Source organism: Clinocottus analis, unplaced genomic scaffold, assembly GCF_023055335.1.
Source record: "Clinocottus analis isolate CAN_PGR_092001 unplaced genomic scaffold, fCliAna1.0.p SCAF_16, whole genome shotgun sequence".
Classification (NCBI taxonomy): domain Eukaryota; kingdom Metazoa; phylum Chordata; class Actinopteri; order Perciformes; family Cottidae; genus Clinocottus; species Clinocottus analis.
The window spans coordinates 6,177,480-6,203,858 of NW_027175887.1; the positions used below are offsets into that span (position 1 = coordinate 6,177,480).

Sequence of the window (26,379 nt, forward strand, 5' to 3'; positions counted from 1 at the left end):
TATTGACCCAGAGCAGCGTTTGGCAGTGTGTCGAGATAAATAGTTGTATAGCCTAAGCTACTGGAAGGATTTTTATTAAGTTTCCTTTCAGCCAAATTCCAGGATAATTTATTATGATTATGCAGCACAGAGTTGTACAATAAAATGCAGTTGTAGCCCATTTGCAAAACATGAGAAACATGACAAAACAACAGTGGTGCATTCCTGTGGTGGCTTTTTAAAAAATTGTATCAGGAGGAATGTAAATGACCAAAATGATTGAATTTGAGTGCCCTCTGGTAAAGAATTATGCAGTGTACTGTATATGTCTCTGATGGATCTGATATGTAGCCTTAGTGATGATTTCAAAGATCCTCAAATTGTGCGGCCTTGACTCAGTGTACTTATTTCATATATCCATCACACGCAACTGGTTGATGTCTGTATTAATGAGGGAAAAGGTAATACCAATCGACCTCACTTCAAAAATGATTTAAAATATTTATTTGCAGTGAATCTTGGCATTCTGTGTGAAAGTACTCTCTCCAAAAACAACCGTTGGATAAAATATATTGACACGCCTGAACACAAATGCTCCTGGTGCATTCAGGTCTTGAACCTATTGGATTTTTGAGCAAGGCAAAAGGCAAAAATAAAGAATAAATTAAACGATTCCTAATGGTGATGTAAAGGAGAAAGTTCTCAAATAATAATAAAGAATATTTTCCAAAACAAAAACAGATTTTATATTAGACGTCATCTCCATTATCACAGCCTGTTTTGTTTGTTTTCCTGCCACCTGCTTCCATTCCCTCTATGTACCACACGGATGCATTGGTGGGTCTTCTAACATGGCCCCTGGAGGTCCCCGGACCTCATGTTGGGAACCGCAAACACACACGTTGTTGACGCCGCTCCATTCATTTCTCTCTCATCTGACTGAGAGGCAGACGGAGCTCTCGCGGACAAACTCGCTCCCAACTCTGCACCATCGTCCTCAAAGTCAAACCCTGGGGCAGTCGCTGCTCCGACTTCGCTTATTTGGGGTTTTAGGGGTTTTTGTTGTTGTTGTTTTTTTTTTTTTTTTTTGCAGCGCGCTCGCGTGTGCGTGTTTGTGTGTGTATGTGTGTGTTTGTGTGTGCGTGTGTTGTAAGTTAGTTGTGAGCATGCAAGGCAACGGTCGTCACCGAAACCAGGAACCAAGGGGAACATGGACAAATCGGCAACTTATGTTTTACAAATGCACTTTATATTTATTCATCTTTAGTCTGGAACTGAAGAGGAGCGCTACGGGTGAGGAAAATGTCAACTTTCGCTTATTTTCATTGATGTAAAAGTCGGAGAGAGAGAGAGAGAAAAAAAAACGAGCCGACGTTGAGCCTTTTGTGCACGCTTTTGTCTCTGTAACGACTTCCAGTCAGAACATGCATTAGAAAGCAGATGCAAAAAGATTATTTCTACCTATTCTGGATTTAGTGCCTCCATATGCCACGAACCAAAAGTCCGAGCAATGAGTGGAACCAGATGTGGAGGAAAGCGGGGGGAGTAAGGAAGGGGCTGCTGGCTTAGTGTCTCTACTGTGATTCCTATTTATGTAGCATGTTCATTTCAAGCCGCAAAGCAACGCACCTTTTCGTTTTGTTGTTCTATTGTTGTGCCCACTGGTTTTTGTAGGTTAATCCTAACCCAGTGACGCGCATTTGGCACCCTGCGGGCAGATGTGACCTTTACATCCTGTTACAGGCGGTAATTAACACATTCAGTCTGGTCCTTCAGACCATAACATGTTATGGGATGCTGTGGAGGGTTAACCCACAGAGACAATGTGCTCCAGTAAAGATTATATATATATATATATATATATATATATATATATATATATATATATATATATATATATATATATATATATATATATATATATATATATATATATATATATATATATATATTTATGTATAGTAGTTGTTTCATGTTTGTTGAGCAGTTTTTCAACATAACTATAACCTACTGCCAGTGACCTTTTTTAGTACATTAATGAGATCATAAGCTGGACTGCAACAGATGTTGTGCATGATTTCTTTTCCTTTTTTTGGGCACATAAAATGATATATATGTCAGTATCAGGTAATCTATTGTAAATACTGAACACCAGGTCATCTCTGGCCATCTTAACACAATCAGCTACTGTAAGGAAATGATCTGTTTTATCTTACAAAAATAATTGAATTGTATTATATCATCAAGCCAGACTCAGGGCATTATACAGCTTCTTATCACATTGATTTACCTATTTTAGTTTGGTCCAGAAGTCAGATTAATATAATGAGATCGTAGGATTACTCTCATATCCATAAGATATACATTCTAAATAACCATGAGCTCTTTGACAAGGATTAGTTTGGGAACTTTAAAATCACTTGCAACCACCTGCCTCCTCCAAATGCTAAAGTGAAGACTCCGTTTCCCATCACTTTTGGACCAAATGGATGAGCTGCAGATGGGATCTAAGGGGGAATTATCCTTGTTGATTTGTTTTATGAAATGTTGTATCTTTGTATTTGTTCTGTGAATTGTTTTTACAAGCCACCACAGTTGATTGGGAACAGCTCAGCGTGTTGTGACAGGAATGTCAGGAGGGTGACAGTTATGGCACTCGATGATTTAGAGGATATATATTCTTTCCTGGATTCATAACAATGCAACATAGTGTATTTGGGCATGACTAACATCGAGGAGTCACTATCTGTGGAGACAGCATCGACTCTGTGGTGGTCTCTGGTGCCAAAAGTTCAGAGCAAAGTTAGTCGTGATCTCACACAAAATACCTGATCAAATCATTTGAGCACTCCTTTTAGTGCAATTAGACATAACTCTTATCTTACTATGATTTTACTCCCTAAACTTGGAAAAGTCGTTATCCCGATTATACCATGCCAAATAGAAGCACTTTCATAGATGTTCCACTTACTGAGTTTCTGAGCGACGCTGTGAGATGCTAATATGCCCCTTTTTGCCGATAGCGCCTCTCTCTCTCTGTCTCCTCTCCTATATGCTTTATTGGATGAGGTCAAACCTATCCACAGTGTGGGTTGCTTCAGAGGCCAGACCACCATAAAACACCAGAGACACGAACACAGCAGGCTGGAATTTCCTGCGTATTTGTTGGTTGACATTTTATCATGCTCGTCAGTTAAAGTCCTGTTTTTTTTAAATCTCAGACATCTGTCAAAATAAGGAAAGGTTACGGGAAAAAATACCGTCTGCTCCAACTGCAGTCTAGATCTCTAGATTAGATATAAGTGTATAAAATAAAAATAATAAGAAATAAACACCTTGTTTTAATTACGTGGCAGCCACAATGAGTGACACCCCACCAAACAATGTGATATGGAGAAGTTTGTTTAACTCATCATTTCTAAAGCTGAGGTTTGCTGTTGATTCGACACCCACGGTCCAATTGTTATCCTCAAATCTGGTCCAACAGAATTGAGGAGGTGGAGGTTCTGGGAATATCTGCCTCTCTTGGCAAGTATCTTTGGCCATGAGTCCCTGCCTCTCTCTTCAGCAGGAAACTCTCTTCAGTGTTGAAAAAAGGGGTGACAGGCCAAAGAAGAGGATGAGATCACAGCAGGAGAGCTGTTGTGGCTAAGCTTTCACAGAGCTCAATGGCTTAAAGTTAATCTGGAATTCTGCACTCTCTCTCTGATTGCCCGGGAGTTTTCTCACATCAAACATCCAGTTGTGTCCCCTCCAGACCGGAATTAAAACTTGAATTTGCTTCTCGCTGTCTGGAACTGCAGCTTCAGGTTGTCGAGTCGTTCAAAAGCTTTTGCCGGGAACGTCTCATACAGTCACCATATTAATACTGAGCTTATATTCACATACTGAAGTGAACTCAACATTGATTTTTACTGGGCTTGTTCTGGTGTGAAAATCTTCCCGCATGCACCATTGGAGCAGACAATGGGCTATTTTTAAAGGTGGCTTTAATTCCTATTGTGACAAAATGGCATAGGACTGATTTATTGCCATGTTTGTCATGTCTCGTTAACAAGTCAGCATTGTGTAGCTCTATTTAAGTATATGCAATGTTTTTTCTTGTGTTGAGGGATGAAACTAAATCTTGAGCTAAGATTATAGTAGATCAACATCTTATTGTCTACTGTGGAAGATTCCCCACTGTACCGTGTTTGCAGAGTAGAGATGAATCGCAGCAGAGCACCGAGGCTTGTCATAGACTGTTTATATGAACTACCCCGAGGGCCTAAAGCATAATATAATGCACATGATTTTTAGAGCTGAAATGATTGGTTGGTCAACAGAAAATGTATTATACTATTTTGAAAAAAAACTAAGCATCCCCCTCCCCTAAAAAAAAAAAACTCCAGTTCTATCATCATTGAAGCAATTTGTAATCCAACTGATTCATCAATGCGTTGAGAAAATAAAATCTGACGGAAAGCAGTGATGTTATTTTCAATCTTTCAGTGGAAATACCAGGCAGTGAATTTCCACAGGTCTTTACTGTTTTAAAAAAAATAAAAAATACATTTGATCCGGCTCTGGATTATGTTGCATTAATAGGAGTGACTACAAAAACAGCCTCATAGAAATATAGTCTCTAACCAAAGCAACTGAGATGCCCTGTGTTAACTGAACCTGTGTTTGTACAGTTAACCTGAGAAAATGTTTGCGTTTTTGTGTTCCTCAACACAATCTTTCTTGATTAAAACAATGACCTGGCAGTAGACAACTCGAACAGCTGGATGTTACTTTAGGAAGGATAGGTTTATAAAAACAGTATGCTGATTATATATCTGATCACACTACACTTCCAAACAGATGTTGAACCACTGTGCGCTTGGGCTCCATTTCTGTGTCTGCGACGGACCAAATGAGCTAACACTACTTCTGAGAAACTCAACCACAGACCTGAGTGCAAGAAGAGGGCGTGTCTGTCGTCTCCTCCAGATTACAGGGAGTTTTACGGGGCTCTTGATGAGACTCTGTTGTCTCTGTGTCTATAAAAGCAGCACTGGAGGTTTGGAGTGCCAAGCTTAGAGTTGGGAAGCGAGGGATCGCCGCAAACTGAGCGGGGTGAAGTGTCCACATAGGAGAGTTGTGTTTTTCAGCCAAATGCCCAGTGATCTTTTCCCACCTTCCCCACTTCCTGGCCACTCTCATGAGCCCGTCGAGTAGGAATGCTGAGGGTCTCACTTTTTCTCCCCTATGTCTTAGGTCTGAGAGAAGAGATTTATGTGTATTTCAGCAAGACCTTAATTTAGAATCCCTCCTACACTCCTGACTTGTCTTTCTATCTAACAACTTCACACAGACTCACAACCACACAGTCCTGGCTTCCATAGCAATCTCTAAATCAGTAAAGAAAAAAATCAGAGGGGAAAAAGAAATAAAAGAGAAGCATGTCTATTCTTGAGAAAGAGAGTTGGATTTTGTTCCTGATTTTCCAGTCCCTCAGGCTGGCGTCCAGCCACTGCCCTGAATGTGTTAAGTTCAACCGTTTTTATTCCACAACTCTCAGTATTTTGCAAACATTTACTGCGGAGCTCTCTAGTTCAACACCTTGCAGGCTGCTATAGTTCCTCAGAGAATTGCACTGAAATAATGCTAATAAATGCATCCGTGTACAGCAGTAGAAAACAGCTACCCATTTCCCCTCCGAGGATCATCACAGTTTAATCAAATTCAGACCAGTAAAACATTCAGCTATTTGTATCTGTCCTCCCAGCGACTTTATATATATCCCCCAAAACTACAACTGCTACTCTCTTCATAGTAAAATCCAGCATAAATAGATATCGCTAAATTGAGTGAACAAGGAGAGGTCATTCCAGGTGAAACCTTAAGAATGGTGTAATTTCGTGACACACAGTGAATGTTGAAATACTTCAACGGTGATTGCTCAACTTGAATTAAAAACACATGCAATCACTTGTCACAATTTATCGCATAACTTTTTCTGCAATTACTTCCTGCTAAGAGCTCTTTTATATAATGTGTAAGCATGATTTTAGGGTCATTATTACCAGCATCATCAGAGGCCACAACTCGTTCTAACACGGCATCTGTTATTGGAGATATTGATCCGGCCGCTGACCCGTTCTCTTGCCACATTAGCTGGGAACATGGAATCCTGTTTTAATCAGTGTTATCGACTGATGCCATTGTTTCCCTTTCTCTGCACAGCGCCGCTGGACTCTGACGGGTTTGCGTTCTTCAATGAGGGCCCCCAGGGGTGTCTGGGAGTGCGGGATCACGCCCTCATTTTGTCCACCTCCTGTGAGGAAGACAGCCAGCGCTGGAAGTTTGTGACCCGGGGCCGTCTGTTCAACCTGGGCACCTCCCTCTGTCTGGGCGCTTCCACCGCGATTGTCCCCACCAAATATGACAGGTATCCTCTGGGCATGTACAACTGTGACCACGAGCCTCCCAGAGTACGCTGGACCTGGAACTGTGGCCAGGTGTTGGACAACCTCAACAGCTACCTTCCCACGCCCATGTTTCGGAACACCTCCTCGACCTCCTCTTCTACGAATCTCAATTGGACCCTGCATGGCGGTGGTCAGGACCTGTGCTCTCAAACATATCGTGGTAAGCATGCTTGTAATTAAACAAGATCAGACTTGCACCGCAAGGATTCTTCAGATTGATACTCAAGCTTTGCAAGCAAACTACACTAAAATACCTTCATTTGTTAAATCACCAATCCTGAGTAACATAAATGACAATTATGACAAGTTATTTTTGTGATTATTACTTTTTAAATATGACCAAAAGAAAACATTAATGAGATTACGAATGTATTTATCGAAAGACTGAAGGACCAATAAATATAAAAAAGTAATAATGGAGTGTACCTCTTTTGTGAATTTGAAGCTTTTATGTGTCTTTTAAAGGTGATTACTGACAAGTGGCTAAAAGAGACGAGGAAACATAATCACGTCGACCAGGTGGTGATGTGAAATCATGTGATCGTAGTGTAGTTTGTTTATAGCCTCAGGTTAGCTTTTTACTTTTGCCGATTGCATTCACATTGCAAAAAAACATGAAAGTGACGCTCCTTTGTTGCTGAACAAAATGTAAGTATGCAAGTATCCAAAATGGTTGTTTGCCTGAGAGTTAATATTCTGCAATAATCCAAAATCCAAGGAAAAAAAACATTGACTTTTTGTTGAGGGAACCAAGACCGAGGCCAAACCAGTACAATGTTAGCATTGTACTGGTTTGGCCTACAATAAATACTCTATAGTAATAAAAAAATAATACACCTAAACCACATAAAATCTATAAAAAATAAGGAATGAGATCACACATTGGAGGGATATGCAAAGCCTTTTCTAATGACTAAGGTCTTTCATTTCCCAGCTGTGGTGATACAGTGACCCAGTGAGCTGCTGCTTCTCAGCATGTTGTGCAGCCTCAGTGATAGACTTACTGTTGTGAATGCCACAGCTGTATCTGATCAAATGGATATCGCAAGTTGTTGCTGTTAGGGCATCTTTGAGGACAAGTGGCCGACTGCCAGTCAGACAGCCAAAGAAAACATGGCTGGTGCTTGTAAAATGCAGAAAACACGCACAGTTGTCCTTGCCCTCAAGTATATTTGTATTTATGTATAGTTTTCAGTCCAGATTAAATCTAACCATGGTGGTTCACAGCTAAGCCTCATTTCCGCTATTAGTACTGCTCTTTCCAATATCAAATGTCATGGCTGTTCACTGACAAACCTGACGGCGAGGCTCAGCCAGTCATACGAGTGCACGGTTAATAGGATCTGCTTCACTGCAATTAAAACCAGATCTGCCATAAACGTAACACCAGAAAAGCTCCCTGTACTCTCTTCCTTATCCTTCCTCTCCTCGACCTCTTTTACTCCTTTGTGGCAAGGGAATTGGGCGCGCAGACATTTTCAACTTTCAAGTGCCGATCTTCACAAGTTTCTTTGTGAAGTCAACTCACTGCTGCAGAGGAATGCCTCTGACATTAGTCAGCGGAGTAGCGACTCCACTGCAGCCAGCCAGCCAGCGGTGGAGCAGAGAGGGAAGTCAGGGAGGGAGCTTTAGAAATCTTTCCTCCCTCGTTTAACATGTCTGCCCTACTTTCCATTGGCCTAACTTGTTCTGGTAACACTACAGATCCAGCCTCTGCCTCTCTCCGCTGCTCTTTTCTTCACACCACGCTGCACTTTTGGAATCGAGAGACCAAACCAGCAACCTCAACGTATTTTGTTAAACTGTAGGAACATAGACACATATATAGTTTATAGGTTAAACTAGCCTTGTTCAAAAAGATCTTGCTACGGATTATAAATGTGTCGATCTAATATTTTTTTTGTAAAAATGAAAACTGTTAATTCGGTTTTAAAATTAAGTTCATAATCGCATTTTCTTGATAAGATGCTTATTTGCGTTTGTTTCTTCTTCCTGCTGCTGACCACTCTTTGACACTACTGTTTTGACTGTAACATCATCCTCTGTTTTTCACCATGTGTTTGATTACACAAGTCACTGGGAAAACACATACGGTATTTCAGTTCAGCACAGTTCACAGCCATAACTTCAGGCAACACACACGGTTTGACTCCCTCCTGCAGCATGCAGGGATTAAAAGTCTCTTTCCTATTTTTGCTCCCCAGAGACCTACACGATCCAGGGGAACTCTCACGGCCGCCCCTGCTACCTGCCCTTCCTGTACCACGGCCAGTGGTTTCACAACTGCACCAGTATCGGGCGTGAGGACGGCCACCTCTGGTGCGCCACCACTTACGACTACGACCAAGACGAGCGCTGGGGCTTCTGTCCTGTGAAGAGTGAGTTGTCATTTTGCACTGGAGAAACTTAGCAAGCTTCTCCACAGTTTCCTCTCACCTAACTGTTAACTTTACTGTTATTTCTCTCTCTCTTCCCCCCCCCCCCCGGTCTGACCAACGTCTTATCTCTCTCCCTCTCTGCCAGGCAGCGGCTGTGAGACGTTCTGGGATACTGACCCGCTGACAGAAAGCTGTTACCAGTTTAACTTCCAGGCTACGCTGTCATGGAGCGAGGCTCGCATCAGTTGCCAGCAGCAGGGAGCGGACTTGCTGAGCATCACCAAGCTGCATGAGCAGACGTACATCAATGGTGAAGTCAATGTGCACATGTGTGCATTTAGGTGCAGAGGCATCCACTCGTGTAGTAGCAGTTTGTCTGAATTCACCACACCAGCAAATAAAAACTTCAGAAATAGCCAGCAAGCACAAATGAATCAACACTAAGCCAACAGTTAGATAGTTAATCCTTGGTATACATTACATATAACAAGGAGGCATACGGTTCAATGAAGCCTTTCTTTGCTTGTGGAAAAACATGGAAAAAACTCAACCATTGATAGGAAGATCTGGAGCAATGAAATGTGCGGTGGAACATCATATTTACTTCGCACCATCACTCGCCCAAAAGGAGTAATTGATTTTTTGGGATGTTGTGACCCTGCTGCCAATATGAGTCCATTATTATATAACAATTATATCATCTGCCCAATTCAGGGTTGACAGTTCAGGACAATCATGACAAACTGGAGGGATCGTTCGGCCTAAGTGGAAGCACACTATTGACACTACTTCCTTTACAGAATTACTCAGAGAAACCCCTGGGCTTTTGTTGTATTTCATAACATTTGAGAAAGATATTCTTCTGCTGTTCCAGGTTTGCTGACAGGCTACAGTGCTGCTTTGTGGATTGGCCTAAATGACCTGGACATCAATGGTGGTTGGCAATGGGCCGACTCCTCACCACTCAAATATCTCAACTGGGAGTCAGGTCAGACTGTAAAAACAACTCAACCTCTTTCTGGCTTTTTTTTTTAAAAAAGCTTGTTGTTTCTGTGGTCTTTTTTTAAACATATTTTCTCACAGAAGGCTGAATGAGCATGTTTGCTCTTTTTCAGCAACACCCTGCTCTGAGTTCAAATACACACTTGGTGGCCTTCCAGTGCATTTGCAGTCTTTTACTGTGGACACTGGAGTATTTGGGGGTCAAGTGCCTTGAACAAGGATACCGTGGCAGTACGGATGTTTTGAAGAGTTTATTTTCTTACTCTCTTCCTTCAGACCAGCCAACCCATGCTGAGGAGGAGAACTGCGCTGTGATACGAACTGAATCAGCAGGTCGTTGGCAAAACCGCGATTGTTCTGTTGCTCTGCCGTACGTCTGTAAGAAGAGGCCCAATGCCACTCTGGACCCCTTCACCACTGGTCAGTGTCGAGACATCGTTTCAGCACTTACAGTACTGCCACAGTGCCAAAGTTCAGAATTTTAGGGTTTTTTTAAAAAAAAAATCTTTTTGCTCCCACAGACTCATGGGCAGATGATGAGAAATATGAGTGCAATGTGGGCTGGCAGGCCTTCCAGGCCGGCTGCTACAAGGTGACCTCAGAGAAGATTGAGTGGGATGCAGCTCAGAAAATATGTCAGAGGATGGAGTCCAACCTGGTCAGCATCCACACTCTACCAGAGCTGGAGTTCATCATACGCAACCTGAAGAAAGGTGTGTCCTTTTTTATAATTGTCTCTCGAACGTTTCTTCTGAACTGCATTGCTACAGGGAGACATTTTATGAAATATGTTAAATGTCTGTACCACATAAACGCCTAGTAGTGGACTTTAAGGAATAGAATACAGTTTTTGAAAGATAAACCATGTTCTAGACAGGGGGAGTGCGGAAGTTTGATATTTTTCTAAAATCACAAGGAAAAAAGTGTTGATTGTGTATCTAATGCCATTGAAGTCTAATGGGTTCACACTGACTTCTGTCTGAAAGCTCGTTAAATTATATTCTTCAGTTTTTTTATTTTATACACAAAGAAGCAAAATGCATCAATGTTTCAGATGTGCCTTTCAGCCTGCAAAAAAGATAATTCAAAACACTTTGATAGATATGTGTGCATTTTATTTGAAAAAATAATTATTTTAAAAGAAGTAAAATATTTCCAGCTGTTCTCCTACATGTTAAGCCTGCATCTCACGAGCAGGCTGAAATGTAGTGGAAACCAGGCAGTTCACTCCTTTCCCTGAGCTGAAAAACAGCACATGAAGCAAGGAATCACATTTTTAGGTCAAGGAATTGCTCTAATGTAGTTATTGAACCTCATGGAAAGGTTTGTGTGTTTACTCAAGTGACATCTTTTATGCTGGGCTCTACTGTTTTGTTGCTGCTTTTACTGAAGTAAAATATCTAAATGTTTCTTCCATGTCTCTTCTGTCAGATATCGACCAGCTATGGATAGGGCTCCATGACACTGAAATGCAAATGGACTTCCAATGGACCGACCACACGCCCGTCATCTTCACCTACTGGCACCCTTTTGAACCCAACAACTTCCGCAACACCCAGGAAGATTGCGTCTCCATCTGGGGAGCTGTGAGTGACCTTTTGCCCTCACAGTGACCCTCAAAGTCTGGGGCCTTAATCACCTCAAATGGACTAATGGGCTCTAACTGACAGCGGGTCTCCTCCGTTTGTATATATTTAACAGCTGTGTTCTCTCTTTCTCTTTGTGTCTTGCTTACATGTGCAGGAGGGCCGCTGGGATGACAGCCCTTGTAATCTGACTCTGGCCTCCATCTGTAAGAAACCGGCAAAAAAAAGTGATGGGGAGCCACAGCACCAAGACTGCAAACAAGTATGAATCTTTTTTTGTATTATTTGCATTCATACTTCATTTTTCTCTTTGACATACACTACTTATGCTTTAGATTAAAATATTGTTCCCCATTTCTGGACTTGATACAATTCAATTGTGTTTTGTCTTCTCTATATGTCTCAGTTTTACTCCACAAAGAATCCATTCAGATCTCCTGTAGCTTTTCCGTGCTCTTATTCCAGCTGTAGACAATCTTTAGTGTTTCCGGGGGCATAATTATTATACTAAGTATTTCAGCCTTTCCTTCACATTTTATCTCTTTCCCCAAAACTCGACTTTGTTTCTCACCCTTCCACCTGGTCTGCCCCTCGTCCGTAACTGGTCAATGAATCGCTCCATCAACACTGCGAGCGTGCAACCCAGACAAACTGAAATCTGGATGCATGCATTCAGCATAACACATACTATACTGTCTCATAACCCAATAAAACAAAACAAGGATTTTGAAGGTATTCAAATTGGAACATAATGTTTGTAATTTTAAGTGTATGAGGTACAACAGAAATGCACCAATACGTTTACCCACATGGCGAACTAAATCCCATCTGGAGAATCCATTTACATCTGTCTCTGGTTTCAGTCCATAATTCTCTCCATATGAGATTACCCCCTACCTAACCTACCAAACCATTAGTGCTAATGGTCACTGTCCAAGATAACAGTTATGGTTACTTTCCTAGCAATGTGCGACTTAATAGATATTTAGTTTTGAGAAATGAAAAGAAAGTGTGTTTGTTTGTTTGTATTTATCATTTTTTGCGTTAATTTGTGATGAAAACAAACTGAAGTTGAGGGTTGAGCTGATTTGTGTAACCATTTGTTTGGTGTAATGAATCTTTACCCCTCCCCCTGGGGAGCAAGGCATCATGGGTGGTATTGCGATGGGGATCATTTGGCATGGCATGCTGCTGCGCCCTGAGGCGGTGCGGTTTGTCTTACACAACGTGGGAAATAACGATGACAGAAAACCTGCTGACCGCCTCAGCAACGTTACAGACCCCACCCGGCGCTGGGCTCATAACTCCAAAAATGTACTGGATTGCTCATCACTGTAATGCTGTCACTCATCTGACTCATTGGAGCATCCAGTCGGTTCACTAGGGCGTTGCATTTGTCCTTCATGCTTCTAAAGATGGTGATCGTATGATCAGGATAACTCAGTTGCTTCATAAACAGAGAGATGAGACGACAATGATCTGTAATGTCAGAGGCTGCCTGGGGCGTGAGCAGCTGCTACAGGCCCCTCAGTCACCATAGGGGCCCTACAATGATTGAACATGTTTTTTTGTGATTATTTAACTGTTTAAAGACAGCAGTCATGATTTTGTACAAGATCAAATTCTCAAGGAACAACCACAAACAATCAGGAAGTGTATCTCAAAGTGACTATAATCAATATTTTATAACAAAGTATACAAGTTTATTGTAAACAATGTTACAATGTTGAAACGTTTGCTCTCAGTGATGAGCCTCCAGAGAGGTTGATACCTCTGAATCCCTCCTCGTCTTACAGAGCTTTCAAACTTTCAGCTTGTTATTTCGCTGTGTGGGTTTTAGTTAACCTTCACTGCTCTCGCAGTGTAACTTTCTACCACAGAAGGCAGCTGTTGACTCTGTAAAAGCCCAAAAAGACACACTGCACACTACCTGCCCCGTGTCAAACAGCAGACAGGCACAATTAGAGAGCAACTAGTCAACAGAGTGTTTTGTCTAAATGCTAAAAATGAAATTATTGTGTAAACCGTTGGGCATTTTCACAAAGAACTGTACACGTGCACTATCTCTCACTATCATTGTGTTTCAAAAGTTCACTCCTTGTGTCTTTCTGTGTATTGGCTGCTCTCTGCATCTGTACACGTCGACAACTATGATCTGTCAGCAGGGACTGAGCCAAAAGTTATTTTCTGCATGTCTAGACGTGTTCTTTGTATTCTGTGCAGCAGTTGACTCGTATAAGTGGACTCACTTCAGTTTTGACTGTCAAAACACAATTCAATTATTTTCTGAGAGACATGTTTTTCTTTACTAATGCAGAGGAGGATGCTGTATGTTTTAGGTATTGTTTGATTGTCTTTCTATCTGTGCGATTTTCCTTAATTCCTTGGTCAAACACCTCCTCTACCCTTAAAACGTTCAGTATTATTATGAGCCGCTATTTTCTTTTAATTTTCCAATTTGTTGTTGGCCTATATCTTGCCCTAGTTCCTGAAGCTGGCTGAGCTAGGTGTTGAAACATGATTCATTTAAAAGTCTCATGTGCATTTTGGTGCACATCCAGATCCAGATGTTAAATGATTGATTGAGAAAATGTAAAGTTCTGCACAGTCTTTGAAGACGTTTGGCTTTCTTCGAATGGTGTATCTTATTTAAATGTTCACATTTCATCATTTTACTTTCCATATGTCCTCTCCTCTCAGGGCTGGAACTGGCACAGCCCAGCTTGTTACTGGGTGGGAGAAGATCTGTTTACCTTCGATGAAGCCAGAAAGTCATGTGAGGACCATGGAGCCGCCCTTGTTACCATTACCAATAGGTGCGAACAGCAACACATACACATAGACACACACAGACATCGCAGTGTTCTTTCAGCGCATCCTTTCTAAAGCCCCTCGACATCTTTACAGGTTCGAGCAGGCCTTTGCAAATAGCCTGGTGTTCGGTCGCTCTGCTGATTCCTTCTGGATCGGGCTCCATGACCAGGGCAGCCCCGGCTCCTTCCACTGGCTCAGTGGGGATGAAGTGTCCTACACCAACTGGAATCGTGACCAGCCGGGTAGGACATATGTCCACGAGCATGTTCGTGATTTACTGAATGGCGTGCACAGATGATCTGATCATTTATTACAGGCTGCAGAATGACCAGATTGGGGTTCTTACATTATATTCCCAACCCACTCTTCCAATTCAATTCTTTATTTCTGATGCAGTGATGGGTTAACTTCTGGAGCTTGAGATTTTCATCATGAGGTCCATCCTGAACCAGAGATCTTTTTGGATTTAATCTAAAACTGGATTGGTGCCAAGTGTTTGAATGATGTAGGGGAATAAACACAGGAGAATACTCATTGAAAAATTTATGCTATCTTGGAGTTTGGATTAATGGTCATTTCTAAACCAGACCTGGAGATGCAAAAAACAGGCGAGTTCTCTGGCTTTTAGAGTCATGGAAAGATCCAAAAATATGAACTCTTTGACCTCTGCACAGATTATAGCTGCCCTTTGGTTCTCTAGTAGACGTGGCTAGTTTATTTTAATCCTTGGGGATTAAACAAGTATCTATCTATCTATCTATCTATCTATCTATCTATCTATCTATCTATCTATCTGTTTTTGACTTTATCTATAGATTTTTGTGATTACATTGACAACATTTCTAGTATGACCATGTATTTTATATAAAACTCATAACCCCTAAAGTTGCACCTATGAGACGGAGTAGTGGCAGAAAAAACCCTGTGGGATTGTATGATGTCATTGAAGGTGAAAAGCCCTTCAGAGAGCATCACATACACACATGTACAGACAGTTATCTCTGTATAACATTATATTATAGAGAGATAACTGTCCACCATATTAAAAAAAGAAAATGTATTATACATTTTCTTTTTTTAATATCTTAGATTCTTAAGAGAATAGACTTGCATAGATTTACAATATATTTACAGCAAATGTTGCCCTTTCATTTTAGAAAAGTCATAATTATGACATCACATTTTCCACATTCTTTTTCTTCTTTTCTCTATTTCCACACGTTTCATCAGTGCAGCTTTAGTCTCTTTCTCTCCATTCACCCACTCACCGACGCTTCACCCTCTATGCATTTCAGTCAACGTCCGCGGAGGCTGCGTCTCCATGGCGACAGGCTTTGCAACAGGTCTGTGGGAGGTGAAAGAGTGTGTGTCATCGAAGGCGAAATTCATCTGCCGCCAGAACCAGGACGCGTCTTTGAGCCCTGTGCTCCCCGTCCCCCAGCCGACCCCGAGCCTCAGTGGCTCCTGTCCCAGCGGCTGGAAGAGCAACAGCAACCTGCACTACTGTTACAAGGTTCGCCCGGCAATGTTTCACCGACTCCCACCGTACCGGAAGTGTCCTTTAATCTCCTGCCACACTTTGGTTCATTCATTAACTAATTCAGTCTTGGTCTAAAATGGCCTTGTTTAATATTTCAATCGTTACTTCATTCTCATTTGAATGCGTAAGCCTCTGAGTGTATTACATTTAGATGAAGATGTGATCACGTTTTACAAAGTCGGATGACAAATTCAAGGCAATTTAGAAACATTAGTTTCACTTCTTCAGAGTGGTGAATAAAAAATGTAGCTTTACTTTCTACGTGTTATGATAATATTAGAAATAAAATGATATTTCTTATAGAATATGGATATGCATACATAGTTTCAGACAGATCTCATATCTAACTCTGAACTTTGTCATTTCAAAATGCTGAAACATAGCTGTAGTTCAAAAGTGGAATGAATCACATATTTTAGATTTTTTTAGAAAAACAATCTTTGTAGCATTTGGCATATCTAAAGATTTATCTGTAGATGCTTATATAGTACATGGCATTAATTCCACAGGTTCAGACCACATGTATATCTGTTTGAACTGAACAGCCATGCACACAAAGTGTAAATAAAGTCAAATAAAGTATAGAATTACCGAAATAATCCTGTGAAGTCCTGAACAAAAATAAGCTAACAGCAACAAATCCTCCTTTGTGCAGGTGTTTCATTCCACCCAGCTGGAGAAGAAGCTCGGCTGGCTGCAAGCTCACCTGTCCTGCCGAAGACACGGAGCCAACCTGCTGAGCATCAGCAGCCCTGAGGAGGAAAACTTTGTGCTGCAGGTCCTCCATGAGGCCTTTGGGTGAGTGTGTGCCTCTGAACAGGTGACACTAAGATGCAATATACTGACGACGATGTTGATGATGATGATGATGATGATGTGGCCCGCAGGGAGTCAGAGGACCACGAGCAGCACTGGTTTTGGATTGGACTCAACCGCAGAAACCCAATGGACAACGGCAGCTGGAAGTGGAGTGATGGAGTGGCTGTGAGTAAAGACAAGACGCGACCCAAGTCTCGACAGATACTGAGCAGCGCAATCGGTTTACTCTTTGCTTGTGTCTCAGTACACATACCAGAACTTCGGACGCTACTACTACAACGTCAGGCAATGCGCTGCAGCGGACCTGGGCACTATGACCTGGCTGGCCATGCACTGTGACTCCAAGTTAGACTGGATCTGCAAGATCCCCAGAGGTACAACAACACTTCTGTGGGCTTATTTAGAAAGACCTCTACTCTATTGGTACACGAGCACCAGACTTTTTGGAATTGTACTTTAGAATTTAGGTATTTTATTTTATGTTGTACACCTTCTACTTATCTTTATAAATACCCTTTTCCACCGACAGTATCTCTGTTTGATTTGCGTCTCTGAAGAGCTCTTTCTCTTTTCACATTGTATTTTTGGTCTCTTACATTATTTAGTCATGAAAACTCTTTCATCTTGGGTGTGTGCTTTCAGGTAGTGTTGAGAAGGAACCAGAAATGTCTGAAGGTCAGTCTCATCTTCTTAGCTTTGAACTTCTCTCAGCATATTGAACTGATCTCCTGAGGCCTATTTTCAAAACCTTTCTATTATGTCTTTTGACCTTGTTTCCTTCTTGCATTATCCCTCATCTGTCAGGCACCACTTCACCAGAGTGGATTGGCTTCCAGGAGGCTGAGTATAAACTCTTTGACCACCGCACCACTTGGGACCAGGCCCAGAGGATTTGCTCCTGGTTTGACTCCTCGCTGGCCTCCGTCCACTCAGCTGAGGAGGAAGCTTTCCTGGCAAACACTTTAAGCAAGGCACTGCACACTTTATCAAAGTTCATCATTGTTTGCATGACTTGGTGTAATGAAAAACGGAAATTAATTACTGGTGGTTGAGAAGGCAATCCAGCTTTATGAAGGGAGCACCCTCAGAAGATCCCAACAAGCATCAACCTGTGTGATCTATTTAATTACTGACTTTATTCTGCTGGCAGCCTTTCATACAGTCAACCCCTGCCTGTTTAAAAGTCTGTGAGGTCTCGACATGCCTTTTTACAATTCATCTCTCACATTCAGATGGTGAAGGTGGAGGGTGACAACTGGTGGTTGGGCCTTCACACCTATGAAAATGATGGCCGTTTCCGCTGGTCAGACCACTCTGTGCTCAATTATGTGTCCTGGGCTCTCGGGAGGCCGCATCCGGTCAGCCGCGATCGCAGATGTGTCCACATGGCCGCCGGCAAAGGTAAGAACAACCCGGATATGAGAGATCATCAGACTAAATCAAATACAGCGCGCACATGGATGAGCTTGTATTTTTCACTTCTAAACAGCGGAGTGGGCCGATCAAAAGTGCCACTCTGACCTGCCCTACATCTGTAAGAGAGTGAATGTCACAGGCACCATTCCTCCGACTCCGTCAACCCCCCACCCACCTTCAGGCTGTCCTGAGGGATGGTCTTCCTATCAACATAAGGTAGAGCGACAATACACTGGTAGCCAGTAGTATGTTAAGTCGTAGTCAGGATCCAGGGTATCGAGAATGCATCCCATAGGTATGCCATACAGTCAGTGCATTGTAGCAAGGACACATTGAGTCCCTATTAATGTTTTATTTCACCTGTTTTTGTCTTCATTCAACCTAACCTCAGCCTTATTTCGTTAATGTGTTCATTGACATCTGGTGTTTCTGTAGTGTTTCAGAGTTTTTGATCAGCCATACAAAGTCACATGGTCGGCAGCCAAGCTGAAATGTGAAACGCAGGGAGGTGTAATCGCAGTGGTGTCCAATCATTTGGAGCAAGGTAATTACAGCAGCATACAGCTGGCGTAAAGTCAAAGCAGGGAGGTGGGGCTGGACCCGGCTGAAGTTAATGAACTCAGCTCTCCAAAAATACACTTCCACAGGTATAATTACTTGTACATGGTAAATCTGTATGTTATGTCATTGTCAGCAGTATCAAATGGTTGTAGTGTGTTATATTAAACTGCCCCGATATGTATCACTGTTCATATCACGCATGCACACTGATGCAATTGATTCTCTTCTTAATAGCCATTGTCACAACCCTGCTTCAAAATGCCAGCGTTGACCTTTGGGTGGGTCTGACCTCAGACTCTAAAGGTCATTTCCAGTGGGCCAAATCTGGCCTGCTCAGCTACACCAACTGGGCTCCCGGGGAGCCACTGGACAACAGCGGACCCCACCACGACAAGAACCCGGTACCCACAGCACTCATCTGTACACATGTCATGGTTTTGTCCTCCATCTGTTCGTGCTCTGACGATTTCACTGTCACCTCAAAGGGAAACTGTGTGGTGATGATTCATGGGAACCCACAGAAGAACACGGGCATGTGGGCCTCCCGCGCCTGTGAGATGGAAAGCAACGGCTTCATCTGTCAAAGGTCACAAGGTGTGATATTGAATTATCAAACATTTGACTGCTTTAAAAGTGACGACTGTTTGCACTACAAACGGAAGTGTGACAAATTGTTTGACTTTGTCGTTCCTTCAGACTCAGGTCTCCCTGCGGCCCCGGCTCTCATCCCGGCCTCCCTGTCACAGCCCGTAGAGCTTGGTGGAGTGACCTACCGGGTTGTGGAGAAGCGTCTGGACTGGACCGGCGCTCTGCACCTCTGTGAGTCTTTGAACGGGACCCTTGCCACGGTGAAGGATCCCTACCAGCAGGCTTACCTCACACTGCTGATCAGCAGCCTGCGACGGCCTGCCTGGATCGGCATCTACAATTATGGAGTGAGCCTAACAACTTACAGTATGTCTCCGGCAACTGAAAGAAAATGCAGGGAATTGCAACTTACTTTTTTTATGTTTTCAGGGACAGAGCTTCACCTGGATGGGTGAAGAGGAAGTGTCATATTCAAACTGGAAAGATGGGGAGCCCCATCAGATGGCTGGATGCGGTCACATGACCACGACTGGGCAGTGGACTATGACTCCCTGTGATGCTAAACTGGAGGCTGCTATCTGTCAAATTAGTGGTATGTCTGTGTAATATAACAACAATAATATCAACTAACATGTGGCACAAATGCACCAAACAAGTCACCTGAATACCATACGCAGTGCTGTTGTGTGTGCACACATCTTGTAAAAGCAGAAACACTTTACCAGCAATTTTTCCTGACCAGTTACTGTAATTTAAATGTAATCATCTCTGTTTTTTTCCTTGCCAGATGAGCCTGTGTTTCATGAGTGGCTCTACCCCGGCCAGTGCCCCCACTCTCTGGGGGAGTGGTCATGGGTGCCTTTCAGAAACAACTGTTACGCCTTCAACCTGCAAAGTCTTAGACTGCAGCAGGATGCACGTACATCCTGTAAAAAAGGTACCGCTCCTCCTGACTCCTGCTGCGCTGCCTGTCCAGCTCATGATACTGAATTGAAAGCTAATCAAGAGCAACACTTTTGACCTTCTCCACTGCAAACGTGGTTGACAAAATGCATCAATATGTCTAAATTTAGAAGTGTTGTTCATCAAGCTAGCTGCACGATCGTTTAATCTCCTCGTATGATCAATTCCCATTGCCCTTTGTTCAATCTCTGTGTATTTCCTCTTCTTTTGTCTCTTGTAGTGGGAGCGGAACTTCTCTCTATCTTGGATGAAACAGAGAATGGATTTGTATGGGAACACATCCAGAGCTATGCAGAGCAGGCACATGGAGCTTGGCTGGGCATCAGTGTGAAAGGTCCAGCAACATTGCATCAGACAGTCCACCCTGCTTCCTCAAGAGCAGCAAACTTATTAACCTTTTTCTTTGTTAAATCCTAGTGTGTTCATTTTCGGCTGCTTGTCAGGAAATGACTTCAATAATACCAATAATACTCAATACGTTGTACCATTCTTAGTCCGTGTATGAGAAGGTTTTTACGTGATGATTTTGATTTAAACATATGAAACCATGAAACAATTAATTAAGTAGAGGAAACCTAATTAAATGAGTTTCTTTCGTGTCAAATAAACGAGATAAAGCAAGGTGCATTATCCCAGAACTGTTCATTTATTCAGAACTAAAATGCAATATTGGAAAGCTCTCTGACTAAACAGAGATGTGAGCCATATGATGAATCAGCTCCCCTTCACAGTAAACTATAGAAACACTTCTGCGTGAGTTCGTTCGAAGCTCCCCTGAGTGTCTGTGCGTCTGTTCCTGCTGCAGGTAGAGGCCTCGTGTGGACCGGGGACACAGAGATGCCGTACACCAACTGGGAGGCGCATGACAACGCCTTCTCCGTTCTATCTCCAAACTCCTGCTTCTGGATCCAGAGCAACAGCGGGCTGTGGAAGCCGGGCTCCTGCAGGAACCGCACACATGGAGTCATCTGCAAACTGCCTCGCAGTAAGCAAACACAAGACCGCTTTAGCCGTTCTCAGATCCAGCTCGAGTTGAGTTTGTTGATTTTAAGATCAAACTAGCCAACATTGACACCAGGGCAAATTATGCAAATGAGTTTCAAGGTTTTTATAAAAGCTGATTAAGTTTCTTGAGTGTGATGTTTCATGTGCAGGAGCCGACACCATTTAATTGAATGTGTTTTGTATTGCCCAAAGGCACTCACTTGCCTCAAAGGGCTTTACAGTCTGTACACATACAATATCCTCTGTCCCAGGACGCTCACATTGGTACCGGACAAACTCCCCCAAATAAACTTTTAAACAAATAGAAAATAGGAAGAAACCTCCGGGAGAGCAACAGAGGAAGATCCTTGTATCAGGATGTCATGTGTACAGAATAAACACCATAAAAGACACATTCAAAGCATATGACATAAATTATTCATATAGAGAGTAGTAAGCAGTGTAATAATGGAACATTTTTGACTACCCAGTGGTCTTTAACGGTGTTCTTTAACATCAAATCAATCAAAAATTGATTCAATTAATAATTCAAAGCGATTCACACACCACACATAACTGCAATACCTTAAATTGTTTAACATAAATGAACGATGAAGCAGCCACAGAATAAAAACATACAGTATATTTGTCAGTGTGGAAACACAGTGGAATAACCTGAGAAATACTCCACTAGTTGATGATCAGGGATCAGTGACACGTCGTTCCTCACTGCCCTTTCTTTCGTTTGCAGCTGCTGAGATCTCCTCTGTAACAAGTAAGCACAGTTATCTGCTGCCACGTCACTCCGTGCACATTGGTCACTCAAAATATGTAACCAGAAAGTGACTTCTTTGCATTAACCTTGACGTCCATCTTCTACCATTTCCTAGTGGATAGCAACCACCTGCCCACTCTCATTATTGTCATGGTGACGGGCCTGGTGCTGGTGTTGCTGATCGTCGGCGTGATCTACTTGTACCGTCGGCGAACTGTCGGGTCCCGGGGTTCCTACGAAGGGGCCCGCTACAGCCGCACCAACTCCACCCAGGCGGAGCAGGTCGAGAAGAACATCCTGGTGTCCGACATGGAGCTGAACGAGCAGGCAGAGTAGCCGAGACCGACCTGGACCCACCCGACCTGACGCAGGAGAGGCTGATTCAGACAGACATTGTGGCATTGATGTTGTTGTTGTCTCTTTCGAAACCAAAAAAAAGATTCTTGAAGTGCTGAAGGGCTGTGTAGAGCGCAGCAGATGTTAAGGTGTAAATTGAATCCTTTCCTTCTCAATCCTCTTCTGCCAAGACTTAACAGTTCTGCCAATTCATCCCCAGATAAATCAGGTCTTTCCATATGTACATGTACAGCTTTCCCCCAAAAGCGTTCATGAAGGGCACAAATGGATCTATTGGGGGGAGTTTAGGTTTATTGCAGCGGCTGGAGAAGTTCCACGTAAGTCGGTTTTATAAAATGACTCCTCACTGTCTCCTCTGGTGCCGATGTCAATTTTTGCTTGGCGTAAATTTCCTTGTTTGTTCCCATTTTGATTGAAATACTTCAAAAGCAAAAAGGTACAATCACACCCACAGATTGACTCTTAACTAAAACCATCTGTCTCTGTCCTCTATATACATGCCACAGTCTTCTCCGGAACCAAATTCACTTTACTTTTCTTCTGTTTTTGCCATGACAGTATTTACCTGAACTTGAGGTGTGTTTTTGTTGTTTTATTGCATCCTTGTCCTTCCCATTGATTTGTCATTATCTGTGCAGCTGTAGAGAACTGTTACTGATGATGCATGTGTGCTTTTTGTGAGTCCGCCTCTCTTCTCCTTTCTGATCTGACACGTCAGCACCAGCTGGCAGAAGAGCAGAGGAGGGAGAAGTTCAAATGTGAATGTGTGGAGGGTGACAGGGACCATCATTAGTGGGGACCGTCTGAGGGCAGTACATTATTGTGCACATTACTAATACTGAGTTCTGTTCTTAGTGTTGAAAGCTGGTCTTTAAGTAGACTCCATTGTCTTTTCGGTACTGCAGGACTGAAGGTTGTCATGAAATGATCAGACTTTCAGCTCTCTGTACATTTTGGCACTTTCTTCTATTAACTTGAGCTAATTCAATCTTGGTCATTCACTTGCCTTTAGTCATTCCAAACTTGTATTTCTTTTGGCACCTAATATAGCATCTGGTGCTGATTCAGCAATATTTAATGGCAGTAATTCTCTTTGTATTCACCATGAAAAAGGAGTTGAAATTTGATATTTGTCTGATTCATCATTTGTATCGGCACAGTTCACTCCTTTGTGTGTTTTATCACTTGGATGTTCGTCACTATTTGTATTTTTAATGCTGCAGGCTTCATGATGTGTTTTGACTTAAATACGACTGGTAAAGACATTTGGAAACATTCCTACTTTGAAGGAATAAACGCCAACACTTGAACTTCTCGTTGCCACACAAAGAAAAACATCCCTCAAGTGAATGACTCCGTGGTATGGAGCCAAAGAATGTTTTAAAAGTGAATTCACTATTTTCTCCACGTCATTTTAAGGTTTCGCATTTGCGCAGGGTAATGACCACATTTTTTTAGAGTTCATTCGCCTCCCCAAACATTTTTCTTTTCCCATCAGCTCTTGCTTCTGAGTGCATTTCTGTCTTTCTGCTTGCAGGAATTCATTGGAGCTGTTTCAGTCTGAGGCTTTTGGTTTCTTACAGTGCTGCTTTTTTTTTTTTTTTTTTGCTATGCGAGTCGGAGTCGGCTAGAGGGGGAAGGTAGGAGGAGAAAGGGTAAGGAGAAGTGTGTGAGTGTGTGAGTGAGTGTGTGCAGTCTCCAGCTGTGGAATGTTGAGTCGGCAAGAAGAGCTCAGTGGCACGTCTGGAACCAATCAGAGAAAGAGGGCTCAGGGACACAAGGGGTCAGAAAGAAGATAGAAAAAAAGGAAAAATAGATGAAGGAGGAAAGGGGGGGAAAGGAGGAGCATGAGGAGGAGTCAGGGTTGTAGGAAGAGATGAATAATACAGGAAAGGAGGAGTGTAAAAGGTGCAGTGGTTTGTCCCAGGCTTACCCCGGCCTCTGCTGGTGGTTTTACTGTAAAGGTTTGTCTTTATATTCAGTATGACGTCAACTGATTGAGGTGCTGAGGTGAAGATGCGACGACAATCGAGTGTGTTCCCCGATGAGATCATCTCTGCGATGCAGGCCAGCTCTTGTCCCTGTGAAGATTAGCTGAAGCTTTTCCTGTTCTTTTCTTTTTTTTGTAAGATTTTGTGTCACTTTTATATAAAATGAATAAAGTCTATGTTCTCAAAGCTTCTGCTTTCAATTATTTATGGATTCATATGAATTTTGGAGCAAATTCTCACATGAAATTCAGTGACAAACAGAGAGAAACTGACGGTACACTATCCATTTGTCTGGATCTTTATGGTAAGTCAGCGAGCTGGGATATGAATTTAAGAAATTGTGTGCTGCAATGTTGCTGTTTCTCCACAAGAGGGCACACCTTGCCCACTGTATGGGAACATCCTGCTGGTCACCTTGTTGTTTGGTTTGCCTGACCTTTGTCCCTCTCTGCCCAGATCACTATTTGTTTTCTCCATAGCTCTACTGATCTACAAGCTATAGGTTGTGATCAATTGCAGAACTTCCATTTCTTTGTGAATGCAATCATGCCTTCAGTTTTAAATGTGTGATTTTTCCTGATGAACATGTGCTAGTGTAGTGGACTAAATAAGAGCAGCAGCTACAACATCCACCCAGCTGGACTGTGTTGGAACAGGCAATGCAGAGACGAGGGCATGTTTAAAACCCATCACCTGCTGTGTTTGGAGCTTTTGGCCTCTTCTTGCCAGAGACTTGGACCTCTGCAGCAAAACAGCCAGCAAATAGTTTGTTATTCAAATCAAACTGGCTCTCTGTAATCCATCTCACTTAAGATGGATGTCACAGCTCATCCATCTGCATGCCGCAGGCACTCAGTTTAAAGCATCCAAAGGTTATATACTCCAGCAGTTGTTTATAACTTTAACCTCCTACTAGTTTTAATGTGTCTCTGGTGTATGGAAGCTATCCCTTAGGAACTTTTGCTTACGCTTTAAACACATCAGTTTTCTGTCTGTTGAATTTCACTCAGCTCAAGCTCTGTTAGACATCTCTACCATCGTTATTTGTAGCTGTCTTCTAAATATTCTGTCATGTTTTATGTATCTGTGGTTGTATCTCGTAGCTGAACGTTTGAGTACTTTGTTGTCTTAAATGTTAATCACAACGCTTGCATGTTCACAGAATATTTCAGCTGAGAAACACAATTGAAATGTTTCCCTGGCAACAGCTGATAGAAGTTTCAGGTGTTACTCTTTGATCGTGTGTGTGAGCTACAATCATCTCTATTATAAGAACAACTGACCTATGCACCTGAGCTGTTTCTTAGAAACCGCTCTACGCCTACTTTTTAATTGTATTAACTTCATGTTTATCAGGATTCTTTAGGTGCAGTTGCACGGCTTTCTCTTTATTTCCTCTTTTGACGATGCAGTAATGGCTCACTGAAAGGTCACATGGGTAATAGTCAGTGTAAGGTGAAAATGGTCATATCCTGAGCAGGATTTCGTGGTGCCCTGTGGGCATCTCTTTGCAGCAGCCATCTTGCCTGAGGCGTCTTGCGTTCACCTGTCTGTGGTTTCGGAGTTTAAAGACAGGCAATGGTGGAGGAGGTCTGCTCAGGGAGGAGCGGAAAAATATCAACGCTTCATTCCTCCTTGCCTCCTCTGAATATTCTCGATTAAAGCCCTTCATGATTAATTAACCAACCAAAGAAAAGGGAAAGGAGAATGAAACACTTCAAAAAGCTCAGCCCATGCTGAATCAATGTCCTCTTAATTTGAAGGTTTGATGTTAAGATCAGACTCTTGTGTTTTTCACAAACTGCTGCTGTTTATTCCCCCTCGTTCCACTCCAAGTTTTCTTCCTATCTGGCGGTGCTGGCGCTGCAGGTTGAGGGAGGAGAACGAGAGAGAAAGCGGCGTTAACAAGTGAAATTAAAAACCCATTCACTTTCCTCAGTCATCCATTTGGAGGATGGCCAAGAGAGAAGCAGCTGTTCGGCTGGCGATGGGGGGAGGGGGAAGGGGGAAAAGAGGGTTGAGTTAAGAAAAATAGAGAGAGAGAAGGTTTTGAAAAGAATATGATCATTGATCATGTCCTCTTCCTTCAGCAGTGGAATGGGTTGTTTTGGAAAAGAGGCAACTTGATGAACACTAGCTCTGCACTTTGAGTTGCTGTTGGCTTAAACAAT

General features: G+C 42.5%; 1 protein-coding gene across 1 annotated transcript; it reads left to right on the forward strand.

Moving 5' to 3' along the window:
• Positions 1–961: 961 nt before the first annotated feature.
• mrc2 (mannose receptor, C-type 2) lies at positions 962–24,353 on the forward strand. Its single transcript, XM_068577936.1, has 29 exons — positions 962–1,272; positions 6,190–6,594; positions 8,639–8,812; positions 8,958–9,122; positions 9,687–9,800; positions 10,091–10,234; positions 10,336–10,527; positions 11,246–11,400; positions 11,558–11,662; positions 14,101–14,216; positions 14,308–14,456; positions 15,510–15,727; positions 16,410–16,552; positions 16,642–16,738; positions 16,818–16,947; positions 17,216–17,248; positions 17,378–17,544; positions 17,806–17,974; positions 18,063–18,205; positions 18,425–18,533; positions 18,785–18,951; positions 19,036–19,144; positions 19,247–19,485; positions 19,568–19,730; positions 19,926–20,075; positions 20,322–20,435; positions 20,907–21,086; positions 21,837–21,860; positions 21,976–24,353. Exons 1-29 carry the CDS (start codon positions 1,146–1,148, stop codon positions 22,194–22,196), a joined length of 4,422 nt encoding a protein of 1,473 aa, XP_068434037.1. The 5' UTR covers positions 962–1,145; the 3' UTR covers positions 22,197–24,353.
• The last annotated feature ends 2,026 nt before the right edge of the window (positions 24,354–26,379 follow it).